Source organism: Alligator sinensis, unplaced genomic scaffold, assembly GCF_000455745.1.
Source record: "Alligator sinensis unplaced genomic scaffold, ASM45574v1 scaffold567_1, whole genome shotgun sequence".
In the NCBI taxonomy this organism is placed as follows: Eukaryota; Metazoa; Chordata; order Crocodylia; family Alligatoridae; genus Alligator; species Alligator sinensis.
The window spans coordinates 2,120,825-2,134,692 of NW_005842049.1; the positions used below are offsets into that span (position 1 = coordinate 2,120,825).

Here is a 13,868-nt window from a genome sequence, read left to right on the forward strand (position 1 = left end):
TGGGACTGCTGCACCTGGGCCCCCAGCACAGCACAGGTGCCCCAGGCTGAGCAGGCAGATGGCTGTATGGCCACCCCATTACTCCATCCTCCTGCTATACCAATTGTTGCTGTTGAGCTGAGTTGCTGAGTTGACTTCATCAAAACTCAGTTTTTTTGGTTACATACTCATGGCTTAGGTATGCAGATGGATAGATGGTGAGGAGTTGTTTGTTTTACAACTTTCTGAGACAGGTAGACAGGGAGTCTGCTCTGCTTCTTATCTTCTTGTAGATGGTTTATTTGTTCTTCTTATCTTCCTGTTCTCAAGGCTGCTTTCTCAGCAGACTGGGTATGTTTGAAACCGTAGTCATTCACTCACTCATGCACTCATCTAAAATTAATTTTTGATAATATTCTCAGCACTATTGCATAAGAAGTATTACATGAAGAGTTTGCTGTCTAAGGAGTTTGTTGCACGTTATCCTTGGCTTGTGTTAAATGCATTTAAAATGTGGACATCCACACATTAACAGGAAAACACATGGAAAGTTGCTCCTGAGGAGTATCTTCAGCTGATGCTGAGGAGCATTAACGTCAGTCTACTCCATGGGATAAAAAAAGCAGTTTATGGTCCTCCAGATGCAGGTTGCACTGCTTCCAGCCCCTCTTACTCTCATTCCATGTACTGTCTATCCAGCCTCCTGAATAGCACGTCCCAGGGGGTGCTGCCTTGGGGCAGGTGGGGCCCTGCCAGTGCTGAGACCGCTGTATCTGGGCCCCCTGCATAGCATAGGTGCCCAAGGCTGAGCAGACAGATGGCAGTGTGGCCACCTCATTCCTCCATGCTCCTGCTATACCAATCCCCATTTCCCAGCAGCTGTGGGGGAAGCCAGACTCACCTGTGACTGGAGACAGGTGGTGTGGCATGGTGGGAGTATAGATCTAGGGGACGAGGGGAGGGTGAGAAGTGTGCTTTATGCCCGCTCTCCCACCGGCAGATCCATGTTCACCTGAGTCTGGCTTCCGCCACAAGTGTGGAGCTGCAGTGGCTGGGTGCAGAGTTGGAACTTGGAGCATGCTTCTCCCTCTCCCCGCAGCTCCATACAAATCTGCTTTTCCCCACAAGCATGATGCTGCAGCCACTGAGAGGAGGGTTGGCTCAGTGGGAGCATGGAGCCACCAGGAAGGGGAGCAGGAGCCCCCAGCGGACAGCCAGTAGAATGACTGGGCAGGAGCTGCAAGAGAACAGTTTTTATGGATGTTCTCTTGCATCTAATAGTAGTGAGGGAGGATCGTAGCTGTTCTTCACAATTAGTAGCCCTACGTCCTCTTTTGTCCTCCCCCAGCACGGGCAGTCCCTTGCTCCCTGCTAGCTTTCTAGAGCTGGAAACCAAACCCAGGTGTCCTGACCCCCAGCTCCCCTGGTCTACTCCTCCCAGAACAGGGATAGAACCCAGTCCTTTTGACTTCTAGCCACACCAATTCTCTCCAACCTTCTGGCCATGCTGCCATCTGTCTGCTTTTATTCACCCTCTACCTGCGACTACTCAAAGCGTGTTTTAACTTTAATACTACATAACATTCCATAGATTTAGCATGTGTGAATAGTAACATGTAATGCAGCCCTAAGTAGACACTAGATAAAGCCTTTCCAGTGGAACAAAAATGGCACTCGCTGCATAGGTGCCCAGGCCTCCCTAAAGTCACAATGGGGAAAAAAGTGATCCAAAGGGGCAGGGAACCCTACTTCAAACCAACTGTATCTTGAAAGCAGATGAGCCAAAGACTGCATTAAGTTTTAGATGGGTGTGGCTATTTGTAGTCTTGTATATCGTGTGGCCAGTGGCATATCACACTTAGGCAAAAGGGAAAGGGGACAAAGAAAGCATTATTATAATACTTGTTGGGAGGGAAACACTCTGCACCAGTATAATGGGTACAGTAATGGATGTTGCACTGTGAAAACTTTATCTGCGCATATGAGTAGCATGGCTTCCAATCACTTCTCACTCAGTTCAGTGGCTAAATGCCAGAATCTGAATTCTAGTTAAACAAAAGCTCTTTTGCTCATCTTCACAATGATTACAGACTATATATGATATTATTGAGAAATGAATATCAAGTAATCCATATGCACATCAGAACCATCATAAGATAGTTATGATGTGGTCTCCAGTGTCTATAGCGTAGGTCCCTAATATGCAAGGGCTTAGGACCAGATTTTTAAAAGCAATAACTTACCTAAATACTAGGCCTGTGTGAAGCGGTTAGTATTTGCTTCGGATTTGGCTGTTTTGGGGGACAATGATTTGATTCGGTGATTCAAATCACTTTCCTGAATCTAATTTGGAGATTTGGCCACTGTCGAATTGGCCGAATCTCTAAATCAAACAGGCCCCATCCCCTGCCTGCTCTCCCAGCCCTGTCAATGGCTGCCCTGCCACCCCCAGCGTCCTGGCTCTTTTAAAAAACCCCACACTCACCGGCTCCTGCCATGTGGGTGGGCATTCCCCTCTGCCCCCCACTGCCCACACTGCGTGGGGGGCTCTGCTATGAGCCTCCAGGAGCCCTGACGGCCGCTGCAGCAGCCGGTGAGTGCAGACCGGTGAGGTATTTACTGTGGAGCTAATTAATCTGCTCTGCAGTAAACCTTTCGTGTAGATGTGCCCCGCATTACTAAATAGGCATAGAATTCAAGTGATAAACTGATTACACCATAGTGCAAATCCTTTGTCCCTTGAACAGTCCCAGATTCAGAAATACCCAGAGTCTACACAATCAGCTCATATATGTTTAAAAATCCTTCATTATGTCACATTGAATTAATTGTTAACAGTCCCTTTTAAGATTTGGATATATAGGCACCATCATCCATGACCTTGAGGCTAGATAGTGCAAAACACTCCGTGTAGGGCTGCCCTTGAGGACTGAAAGCTACAACGGTATAGAATATGGCAACCTGCCTTCTGACTGGTGGATTGCCAGAAGCACATAATTCTAGTGTATCAGTCTTGATTGGCTCACAATAGCTTTCTGGGCTCAAATCAAGGTGCTGATTTTGACCTAGAGGGCCCTACATACCTAAGGCACTGACTTGTCCCTTATGTTATAAGGCTAGCTGAGAGCAACCTCCTGCAAGTACTACAACATGCCAAGTCTGCTTGGTGAAAATGCATGGTCAGCTGTTCTCAGCTGTTGCCCCTTGGCTCTGGAACTCCCTTCCTCTTAAGGCCCGCCTGAGCCTGAGCCTGAGCCTGAGCCTGTGTGCTTTAAGACCTTTCTATTTGGGCAGCAAACAAAGCCAGGCTGAGATCCTGTTTCGGGAGTCTCTCTTTTGCATTGATATTCTAGTTCCCATTTAAGTTGTTTTATTGCTATCCTGTTTTATAAGTATTTTGTTTCTCTTATTGCAAGTTGCCTTGGGTCTTATTGGGAAGGGTGGCAGATAAATCAATTAATCTATCAAATCAGATGTGTGAAGCTCATTTACTAAGGTATTGATGGCTTTTCCTTGTTATGGTTTTCATCTTGCCAATAATCTATACAATTGAATGCTGGTTTCTCTCATCTCTAGCATTTATTTAGTGGGGTACAAGGCCACCTTACTAAGGGCTTGATATGATGCCATGCATTCCAGTTAATAGAAGAGTAACTGTTGGACTTCAGTGGTTTTTATATCAGGCTTTATATGTCCTGTCCTTTGAGAACCATTATCTTCCTTTGACTTGGAATTCATGAAATTTGAGGGTGTCCAGCACATTGCAGGATAATTTGGTCAGTATCTCACAGGATCTGCCTCTGTTGCTTTTTTTAAACCCTTCTTCCATCTGTCTGTCCGTCCATCCATCCATCCACCCACGTATGTGAAATACAAGTACTGTCAGTTTGATAGACCCTTAAATTATACAGTAGTATTACAGTTCAGTGGTTTAGCAGTAGGAGACATAAACACGAGTAAAACTGGTAATTTCTGTTAAAAAATATTAATAGCATCATTATAATAGGTGTTCGTTCACAATCTATCAATACAATGTAATAATGAGCAGTTCCTTTGTGCCCTTCAGTGTTGTCTATGAGGGGAAAATGGTAGATGAGAATTCTTTTATAATAATTTTGTAATAGTAAGCATTTTTTTCTGTGGGGCTTTTTTCTCCTTTCAGCAACAGTAAATCTTCTCCCAGTAACATCTGATTCTGAATGTGAAGGTTATTCTGAGGAGGAAAACAAAGAGTGGAGTTAGATTGGATAAATATAGCAATGCTTGCTTTTTCACTATTTCCCAGTCAAACCTCATTTATCTTCATTTTTCAAATACCACATTTCTTTTCTATTGAATTAAGAGCATGTGGTCTGCGTTTTTTTTTTCTCTTTTTGATACACTGAGAAACATTGACCAGTTTTGTAAATAGTTATCCCTTCAGTCCACAATTTCCCTTATTTTAAATTGATATGACCACGCAAGTTGCCATTTAGAACCTCAGACAAGAATGCAGTCCCTGTCCTGAAGAGATTATAATTAAATTCTCAGCCTCTGTAGTGATCTGGATGGGATAGACTGCTGTGTCCAGGCAGCAACATGCTGAAGTCAGGGGGCCCTTTAGGGACACAGGGTCTGCCTATGTGCTGGATAAGAGCCAAAAGCAATACATTTGGACTCAGAAATCAGAATAAATGAACTCGAGTCAATGACCTAAGTGCCATCAACTTCAGTGGTAAGAGGATACTGCCTAAATTGCATCAAACTCCTTATGTGCTTACCACATAAGTGCATATTTGACATAATTGCAAAATAGTGTCAATCGCAGTTGCCTACCAAATGCCAGTTTGTTGCCGCTGTGTAGAGGGACCCAACCTGAGCGGGTACACTGGGATGGGACCCATGTACTGCATACTTGGTGGATGTCTCTTTCTCTCTCTCTCTCATTCTCAAATCTTACTCACCATGATTTGATGCAACCATGAGAAAGGTATCAGGAGGCAGTACCTGATTGGAGATAGAGACAGCTGAGGACTCAGGTGTGGACTCTCCCTCCTCTACACCGCATCTCTTTCCACTCAGGTGTTTCCATTGATGCTCGGTGCAGACGCCTGGCCATGTGGGGTGTCTGGACTCATTGCCTAAACTGAAGAATCCAAGGTGGCAAGAAAGCAGCATTTCCTGGAGCTGGGGGCTCTAGGCTGAGCTCTTGGGGCCCCGCTGCCATCCTGGGTCAGCAATGCATGGCCTGCATAAGAAAATAAATGAATTTATCAAACCTAAATAACAATATCCAAACCTACCCTGAGCCTTTCTTTGGTCCACCAGTTTATCTGGACTGTCTTCCCTCAGGCGGCCTGAGCTCTTGAGGGCGTGCTTCATGCACAAGTTCAATGCGAGTGAGCTGGTTCGTCCTGGGTCAAACCCTTTGGCTAAGTTGGGGTCAGGGGTGTCACAAACCCTGGAGCAGCCCCTAAGTCAGTACCTGACCTCCTGTGGTGAGATGCCAGTCAGGAGTCTGTCTGCAGAGCTGTGCTGATCCAGGTCCTAGGTCTTTTGTCTCCGGGGGCGGGGATGCCACAAGCCAGACTTGCCTGTGGCTGAGCTCCCACCTCCTGGAGGTGGTGCATCCTTACTTAAGGGGTTCTGGATTGGTCTGAGCCAATCCAGACCCCTGCTCACTCCGACGTGCCCTGCTGCTGCTGGCAGGTGCTGAGAGCCCCAGATAGGCTCATCATCTCCTACACCTGCTGCCTTCAGGCCCTAGGTGGTGTATCCTGTGCCGGCCATCTGCCTTCCTTCCAGGCCGTGGCCTGTGCCCACGTGGGGCTGGAATTCCGACCCCGGCCCGGGAGTGGAGCCTGCTTGATGTGTAACAAACATTTGTTATTGGCATAGTGGTTAAGTGCATGCTTAAGTGCACAGCATCTTTCGATCTGCTGTCCATTTCATAATGTAATTGTGCTCCAGTGAGCTGCATACAAATACTGAAAGAGAAGTAGCAGTGGGGGCTTTAGTTGAACAAGCTTTAAAGCACCCTTACCGCCGTTTTTCAGTGCCGGGACACTAATACATGAGACACTGGAGTCTGCTGGAGCGTGGTAATTACCATGCTCCAGCAGACTCTATTAATTGAGTCTCTTTTGATGTGCTGTAATTACAGTGCATCCTTGCAGAGCAGCCTTGCTGCACATGTATGCTGTCCTCAATGTTATCGGTGCTATTTAATGCAAATTGTTGCACTTAGTTGGGATAAGCACATACTATGGGTCAGTGCATGGTTGTCTTTTCAATCCCAGGACTATGCACTTAAACAAAGTACACTTTATTTACCACTTTCTGATCAAACTTCCACAGTTCATTTCCTTTAGGGACTCTAAGGGCTCCACTTTCTACATAGCAAGGTATATGGTTTATTTTAAAAGCAGGTCTAACATAAAAAAGAGATTTGGGTTAGGTTAAAAAAGTCTTCTAGGCTGAAGCTTTTAGTGTGAGTTTTAACTGGCAGGAAGTTTACTAGACCAAAATTAAACCCACTGATTTCTGGGGATTGCAGATTCATCTACTGAAAGAAAGTCAGCCCTACTGCACGGATTGTAAAAATGGGCTTAATTGACCATATTTTTCTACCATGATCCTACTGGGATCACTGGACCATCCTGCTTAAGGACACATTGTTAACTAGGCAGCAATCTCTTTAAGGAGCTGAAACTCAAAAAGGAATCCTACAAAAAGTGGAAATTCAGTCATATCACTTGGGAAGGGTGTAAGAGTATTGCATGGGCATGCTAGGACAAAACTAGGAAGCCCAAGGCTTGTTTTGAGATGCAACTGTCAAGGGACATAAAAAGCAGTTGGGGATAGACTAGAAGGGGATTCTACCGGTATGTCAAAAGTCAGAAAACCACAGAAACCATATGCCTTCTTTTGACTTCAGTGCTCGCAAGCAGGGGCAGCTGTTAGATAAGTGTAGTTGGCAGCAAAGATAGGAAAGCAGAAATGCAGCCTAGAGTAGTGGCAGAACATTTTGGGGATTACTTAGTGAAGCTAGCTACTTTTGTGTTAGCGGGGCTAGATGGGATGCTCTCTAGGGTGCTGACTGAATTGGCTGAGCTAATTTTTCAGCCATTGGCTATCCTCTTCAAGAACTTGTGAGAGTTGAGTGAGTAAGGGGCCTGGATGATCAGAAACGGGCAAATATAGTGCCTATCTTTAAGAAAGGGAAGAAAGAGGCTCTGGGGAATTACAGCCCAGCCAGTGTGACCTTAATACCTAGAATGATCATCATGGAGGTTCTCAGAGAATCTATTGTGAAACACCTCAGATGTGCTCACAAATAGGGAGCATTTTCCCTGTCTGAAATGTACAGTATATTCAAATTTATCTGAGGGAAAACCTAATTTCACTGATTTATTTTTTCTCCTGCCCATTACTTTTACTGTATTTCAAATGCCCCAAAAGGGATTCAGAGCCAATACATTGCAATATGACATCTCTTTTGAGATGTTCTGAATTGAATTTTCTCTTTGCAAGTTTTAATGTTAGTTGGTTACTAACTTTCACCACAGAATTTCTGCTGTTGGCCTTAAAGGAAAAAAAAAAGCTGTCTCTTTAAGTCATGAGACCTCATGTTTGCTGTGACAGCTTTCCAATTGTTAAATAAACTCTGACCATGAGCAGCTGTCAGACAGACATTACACCACAGGCTTCAGTTAAAAGAAGCACCAGACAAGCATTCACTGCCTACAGGCTCTTGTTTCAATCTCTCTCTCTCTCTCTCTCTCTCTCTCAATTGACACTTTTTATTAAAAGAAATACAATTAAATAAATGAAATGATATGATGTATTTGCATATGTTTAATAGAGAGTGCCATTTTGGGCTGAGATTACACTTTCACAGGAAATTCAGCAAAACATAGTAGAGTTGAGAATGTGCACAGTTCAGAAGCACCATCTATTAAGAACATATGCTACCGAGCTGCTTTCAGCTGGTAGTGAAACTGGAGGCTTGATATTAGATGCTATAAAGTAATAATACCATTTGTGTTATTTAAATGCTTGTGGGAGTGGGAGCGAATCACCCTAAAACTTCCTAGGAATGTTAAAGTGCCATTTATCTGCAGATGCTTCCTCAGCCTAACGCAGGGTGTTTGTGCCTGAAAGCTTGCTAAGAAAAAAATGTCCAACTATTTGTGTTGGTCTAATAAAAGATATTGGATTTACCTAAAGAACCTTGTCTGTCATTTTAGTCTATGGTACTTGTTAATGTTAGTCTGGGAAAAACTGATTACTCTTTGTTATTAATAAGGATCCTGTAACCATTAGCCACTCCCATTAACCATTATACCACAAATACTATGAAGATAGTTCCTGTCCTCTAGAGCTCAGGCCTGAATAAGGGCACTTTATCCGCAAAAGCTTGTACAACATCTCCCAACTCTCTCATACAGTTGGTCCAACAAAAAACATAACAACCCCCACCCCACCAAAAAACCTTGCCTCTTGTACACTTCCGGCACCATCACAGCTATGACAACACTGTAACCCTACTATCATCTAGGATAGATATTTTAGAAAAAAGCTTGTTGTGTTTATAAAATATAAAATCAATATTTGATAAACAACAACTATTTTTATAGAAATGGCTAAACTCGGGAGGGAGAGGGCCATTGGCTTAATCTACTTTACTAGTTTCAGTGTAACTGGAGAAAGCCAGGTGCAGGTTTAGGCCTATGTGAGATCAGAATCAGCTGCCAAATTTTTTCTTAATCATAAGAAACATGTTAAAAGAAAAACCAAGCACACTTTTTCCATGGCAAGTTAGACATCAACTTGTGTCTAAAGCTTTACCATTATGAGAGATATGGATATTCACTTTTCTAAAGACAATCCTTCAAAATTTCCAAAGGTTAAATATGTTACAGGAGTTTTAGCAAACATAGGTTCTTACCATCCCAGATCTAACTGAGCAAGTGGCAACTGGCACTGAGAGAAAACAGTGTTACAGTAATGTTTCTATGATAATATTTCCATGTTTTTCAGTTGTTTTTATTTTTGAAAACCCTCTTTTCATAATGGAATTTACTGTTTCTTTGCTTGTCCCCTTTTCTGTGAGTTTATCACACAATCATAGGCAAGAAGAGAGACTTTAAAAATAGGAGGAGGTCATTGTGAAACCAGCAGATGATCTCACGGACTTCTATCGTACCTGGAAATACTGTTAACTATTGTATTTTTTTTTAATCATTGAGCAGAAGGTAAGATTAGTAGGTCACATATATAGGGCTGACTTACCTTCTGCATTATTATTATTATTATTATTATTATTATTATTTTGTAGGGACCTGAGCAGCATAGAGTGCGATCCAAATTGGACACCCAAGAGGTAGAATCAGATATGACCCTAAATGTTTACTTAATGTTAATTCCACAGGACATTCAAACCATGCAGCTTGATGTGATTTATATTTGACACTTCTGAAAAAAATTGGGGAGAAAAAATTATATAAGAGCTTCTGAATAATTTCTGTATTAATTACAATTGTTGCACGAATTTGATCAGGGAATCCAAGACACGTCAAGCTTATGTTATGCTGTCCTCAGGGAGATACAGGATAGAAATGAGCAAAGAAATGGCTCAATGGGGTCCTTTTGTTAGGATGCTGAAGAAGAAAAGCAATTATGCACTGTGTCTCTGAGGAGCAAACCCATCTGATCTATGGAACAGCATTAAAACAGTCCCTGGCCAGGAGGCTGATAACAAAGTGTCCTGGGTGGGAAAGGAGATATTAAAAAAAGAAAAAGAAAATGATGGGCTTGCAAGGAGAGTAAAAAGAATAAGAAGAAATGGTGTAGAAAGCTTGGGGGGTTATGGGAGGGCAAGAACACTGAATTGGGTGAGGCCAGGTTTTTACCTGTCTTTTCTACGTTAGCTTTCATTTTAAACTTTTAAACTTTCACTAAAGACTGCCTTTAGTGAACCTAAGCCTAGGCCGTAGGCACATTGTCTCCTTATCCTGTCCCTAGCCCAAGCCTGACTGGGCAGTGCAGGGCTCTGTCCCCTCTCTCTTTCACCTGTCCCCCTTTCTGTTAGTGGGTGAAGGCCGGGCTCCAGCCTGCTTATTTTACCTTTTCATTTGGGCTCTGCCCAGTCTGGGCTGTGGCCTCCTTTGAGGTCTCTCACCCTGAAACCAACAAAGTCAGTCCCCCAAAAATACAGGAAAAAAAAATCATAGTGCCCTCTGCTCTGCAGCCTCTGTGCCTCTCCTCACAGCTGCCCTGGTTCACCAAGTGTTACTACTATTATGAGTAGAAAAAGAAAAATAACAAAGTACAGGCCCGTGTTGGGCTCTTACAGGGACCTACTTAATTTGTGGTTCCACGGAAACCACGAAATCCAGGATTGTCCATGAAATCCACAAAATCAACATAAAAAAATCATAATAAAAATAAAATGCTGGCTCTCCAGTGGGATCCAGTGGTCCTCACTGTTGGGACGGGAAGACGCCAGCTGGTGGGGTGGCACAAAGGGCAGGAAATGAGATGGGGGCCCTTGTCCTTGCCCCTCTTCCCCCTCCCCCGGGGCCTCTCTGCCAATCAGCACTGAGGAGTGGGACTGCAGAAAGGGAAGCCAGCCATCAAGATGTTGGTTGCCCCCTAGTCCCTCCCTTGGGCCTCTCCTCCAATCAGCATCGAGGGGCGGGGTTGCTGCAAAATGCCCGTGAAATTGTCTGTGTGTGCCACAAGTGGGCTGCAGAAAACCCTTTGTTTCGCAGTGATTTAGTTCTGTCCCTAGTTTCAAACAGCTCATGGTCCTCAGGGCATGCTCTCCCCCGGCCTATCTGGTGCCAACATGAACAGTTCTCAGTCTGTTTGGGTATACTCAACCCGCCCCTCTTCCTTCCCTCTCCCCACAGGGCTCCTCCAAGGTGGACATAAAAACATCCTCAGTTCTTCGTATCCCCTTCCCAGAGATTTCCAAGGCACAAAAAAAAGTGTGTGTGTGGGGGGGGGGGGCTGGGGGGGAGACCGAGAAGAGGGGAAAAAAAGAAATCCTTAGTACTTCCCGAGCACCAAAGTCCCTTTTCTCCAGCAGCAGTTATGCTGGCTGGAGGGACTTCTACCCTTGTCTCCCTCTGCCACTGCGGTCAGCCTCCTTCCTTTTGCCTGGACAGAGTTTATATGTCAGCCATGCCCAGCTGGTGGGCTGACCAGGTGTGCTGGTCCCTGGGCACAGGTGTGGTCAGTCTCTTGCTCCCCTCCCTCTGCTGGGTCCTGCAGCTGGCTGATTGCAGGCTGAGCTTTGCAAGTGGGTGCCTCTAGCTCAGGGTGTAACATTTCCCCTGTGGAGTCCCTGTTTTTCCTTTACCCCAAACGGCTCTCCCTTCCTGCCTATCTGGGGCTTCTCTTAACAGTGGGGATCTGCACCCTGGCCATGCGAGCAAGGTCTTTCCTTATAGCAAGTGATCTTCCCCTTCTCTGGGTTGCAAAGGTTTGAACCTTAAAGGGGCCCTGCTGCGTTTCCTTTCCTGGCCCCCTCTACTCCAGAACAGGGTTAGGATCTCCATGTACTAATAGCATAGTGGCCATTTTACTACAGTCCTGCTTAGTGCTACTTAGTTGTATTAGCATGGCGATAAGAAATGCTAGTGGCTCAGCAGTTGTGTCCAAAGTGTGTGGAATGGATGCTGTGAATGCATATGAAAACACCCTGTACCATCTGAAAGAATCTGAGGGGCTTGAGGGGCTTTTCTTTTGCCCATTTTGAGCCATCTTAAAGACCCATTTTTGTTCCAGGACCCATTTGTAAATTTGGCCAGTCCTGACCCAGTGCCTCACACTCCCGACCCACTGCTCCAACCACCCAGTGTGGGGTGGGGGGGGGGCAATGTAGGGCATGGGGGGCCCCAAGCAGCCCCTCACAGGCTGGAACTCTGTCAGCCTGCAAGGGAAAAGCCATGGTTTCCCATGTCTTCCTCCTTTAAAGGCGAATCCATTTTTAAAATTTGTTCACAACCCTTTCATATATCCTTGCAGCCCACTTTTGGGTCGTGACTGATGGGTTGAGAAACGCTGCACTAGATCATACTGCACTGTAATAAATGTTATTATGCTCCCATTGTATTGTACTGTATAATTCGTGTCACATTCCAACCTAATATAACATGAAAGGATGCACTGTAATGAAATGTATGCCATCCTTAGGTTATTTTTTCCCCCTTTAACAAAGGCATTTCGATTTGGATTACATACAACACATCTGCTTTGCAACTGAATCTCTAATAACTGCAAATATGGAAAAAAGAACATATAAAATGTCATGAGAAATGGCCAGTTTCTGCTTAGTGTTGAACCATTTGCAAACATTAATATGTCTTGAATAACAGAGCTTAACTGCTGAGAGCACAATTAAATTCCATGCTTTCTGCAGTCTAGAGAAGTACCGTAGACACAAATAAGATGACACTGGGATGAAAGGCAACATGGGATGTAAGTGCAGTAATATTTGGATATGCCCCACAAGGGTTGGAAGGCCCTTAAGGGCAGACATTGAGATCACTGGAGTTAGGGCCAGATTTCCCTATGGATGTTTAAGCTTGTTCTCTCTCCACATGCTCTGCAGAGGTGAAAGGGGTGACTTTTCTGTGTACTGGACCTCCTTATTCCCCCCCTGCTAGGCCTGTGTGAGTTGGAAGTGATCCAATCCGGCTTAGGATCCGTCCGCTTCAGATACCAGGGATCTGATCTGGAGCTGCGGACCGGGTTTCTGCTTCGATGTGGCTGAAGTGGCTCCGAAGCTTCAGAGCCGCCTTGGAGATCTGGCCATAGGTTATAATAGGGAATCAATGAAATATCTATAACTTTGTTGTTTTTGTCTGATTTGAATGAAACCTGCAGGGATTGTAGCCTCTGCTGAGACCATGAAGCCTGCCAAGTTTCAAGAAGATCGGTGCAGGGGTTTTGGGGGAGCTGTACCCCAAATTCTTGAAAGCAAAACTCATGTCACGTATATGTGTTACAACACAGGGGGGTCAAAACTACAGGGGTGGTAGCCCCTCGGGAGGCCACAAAGCCTGCCAAGTTTCAAGAAGATCAGTGCAGGGGTTTGGGGGGAACTTCAGGCAAAGCTCATGACATGGTGTGTTAAGGCGTGTGTGTTAAGGCACAGCAGGGTGAAATCTGTAGGGGTGGTGGCCCCTGCTGCAGCCACGAAGCCTCTCAGCTGTGGCTTCTGGGGCCCTGCACCGCTAGCTGCTGACAGACAAAACTCCTGACATGGGTGTTTGTGCAACTGACTCTCTCTGTCTTGGGGCACTTGATTGTCTGTATTGATTATTTCCTCTCCTTAATCTGTCATTTTGTAGGTGTTAATTGATGGTAAATTACTGGCTAGGTTAGCTAGGTCCTCTGTATTGAGCTGGTCCTTGAGTGAATCATGATTGATTGGTAACTGGTAACACAGTAGCTTAATATCCAGGCCTGCAGTAGTCCCCACCCCACTGCCCCAAGACAGACACAGTTGCACAAGCACCCGTGGCACGAGTTTTGTCTGTCAGTAGCTAGGGGTGCAGGGCCCCAGAACCCCCCTACACCAATCTCCTCAACAGCTGGCAGGTGTCGTGGCCGCAGCAGGGGCTACCATCCCTGCAGCTTTCGCCCTGCTGGCTCCGAAGCTCTGTCCAAAGCCTTGCACAGCCTTACTCCCTACCACCCTTCTGTTGTTTTTTTCATGGGAAGGAAAAATGTAATGACAAACATCAAGCTAGCTGAATAGGGAAGATGGGATGAAATAGAGAGATGGAATTTCTACTGAAATCTGAATGTGGAGTAGACTCCCAAGGGAAGCCATGAAAGTCAGACCACGCAATTGTTCTGGAAAATGTACTTGGAGGAAGTAAGTTTGCTTTTTA

The 13,868-nt window shown here is 45.0% G+C and overlaps 1 protein-coding gene across 1 annotated transcript in view; it reads left to right on the top strand.

The window, feature by feature from the left end:
• The first annotated feature begins 957 nt into the window (after window positions 1–957).
• The window catches only part of CACNA2D1 (calcium voltage-gated channel auxiliary subunit alpha2delta 1), a 575,362-nt gene continuing 562,451 nt past the window's right edge, over window positions 958–13,868 (top strand). Inside the window, exon 1 of the mRNA XM_025203238.1 lies at window positions 958–1,013. Within this exon, the coding sequence (XP_025059023.1) occupies window positions 958–1,013 (56 nt within the window). The remainder of the gene's footprint in view (window positions 1,014–13,868) is intronic.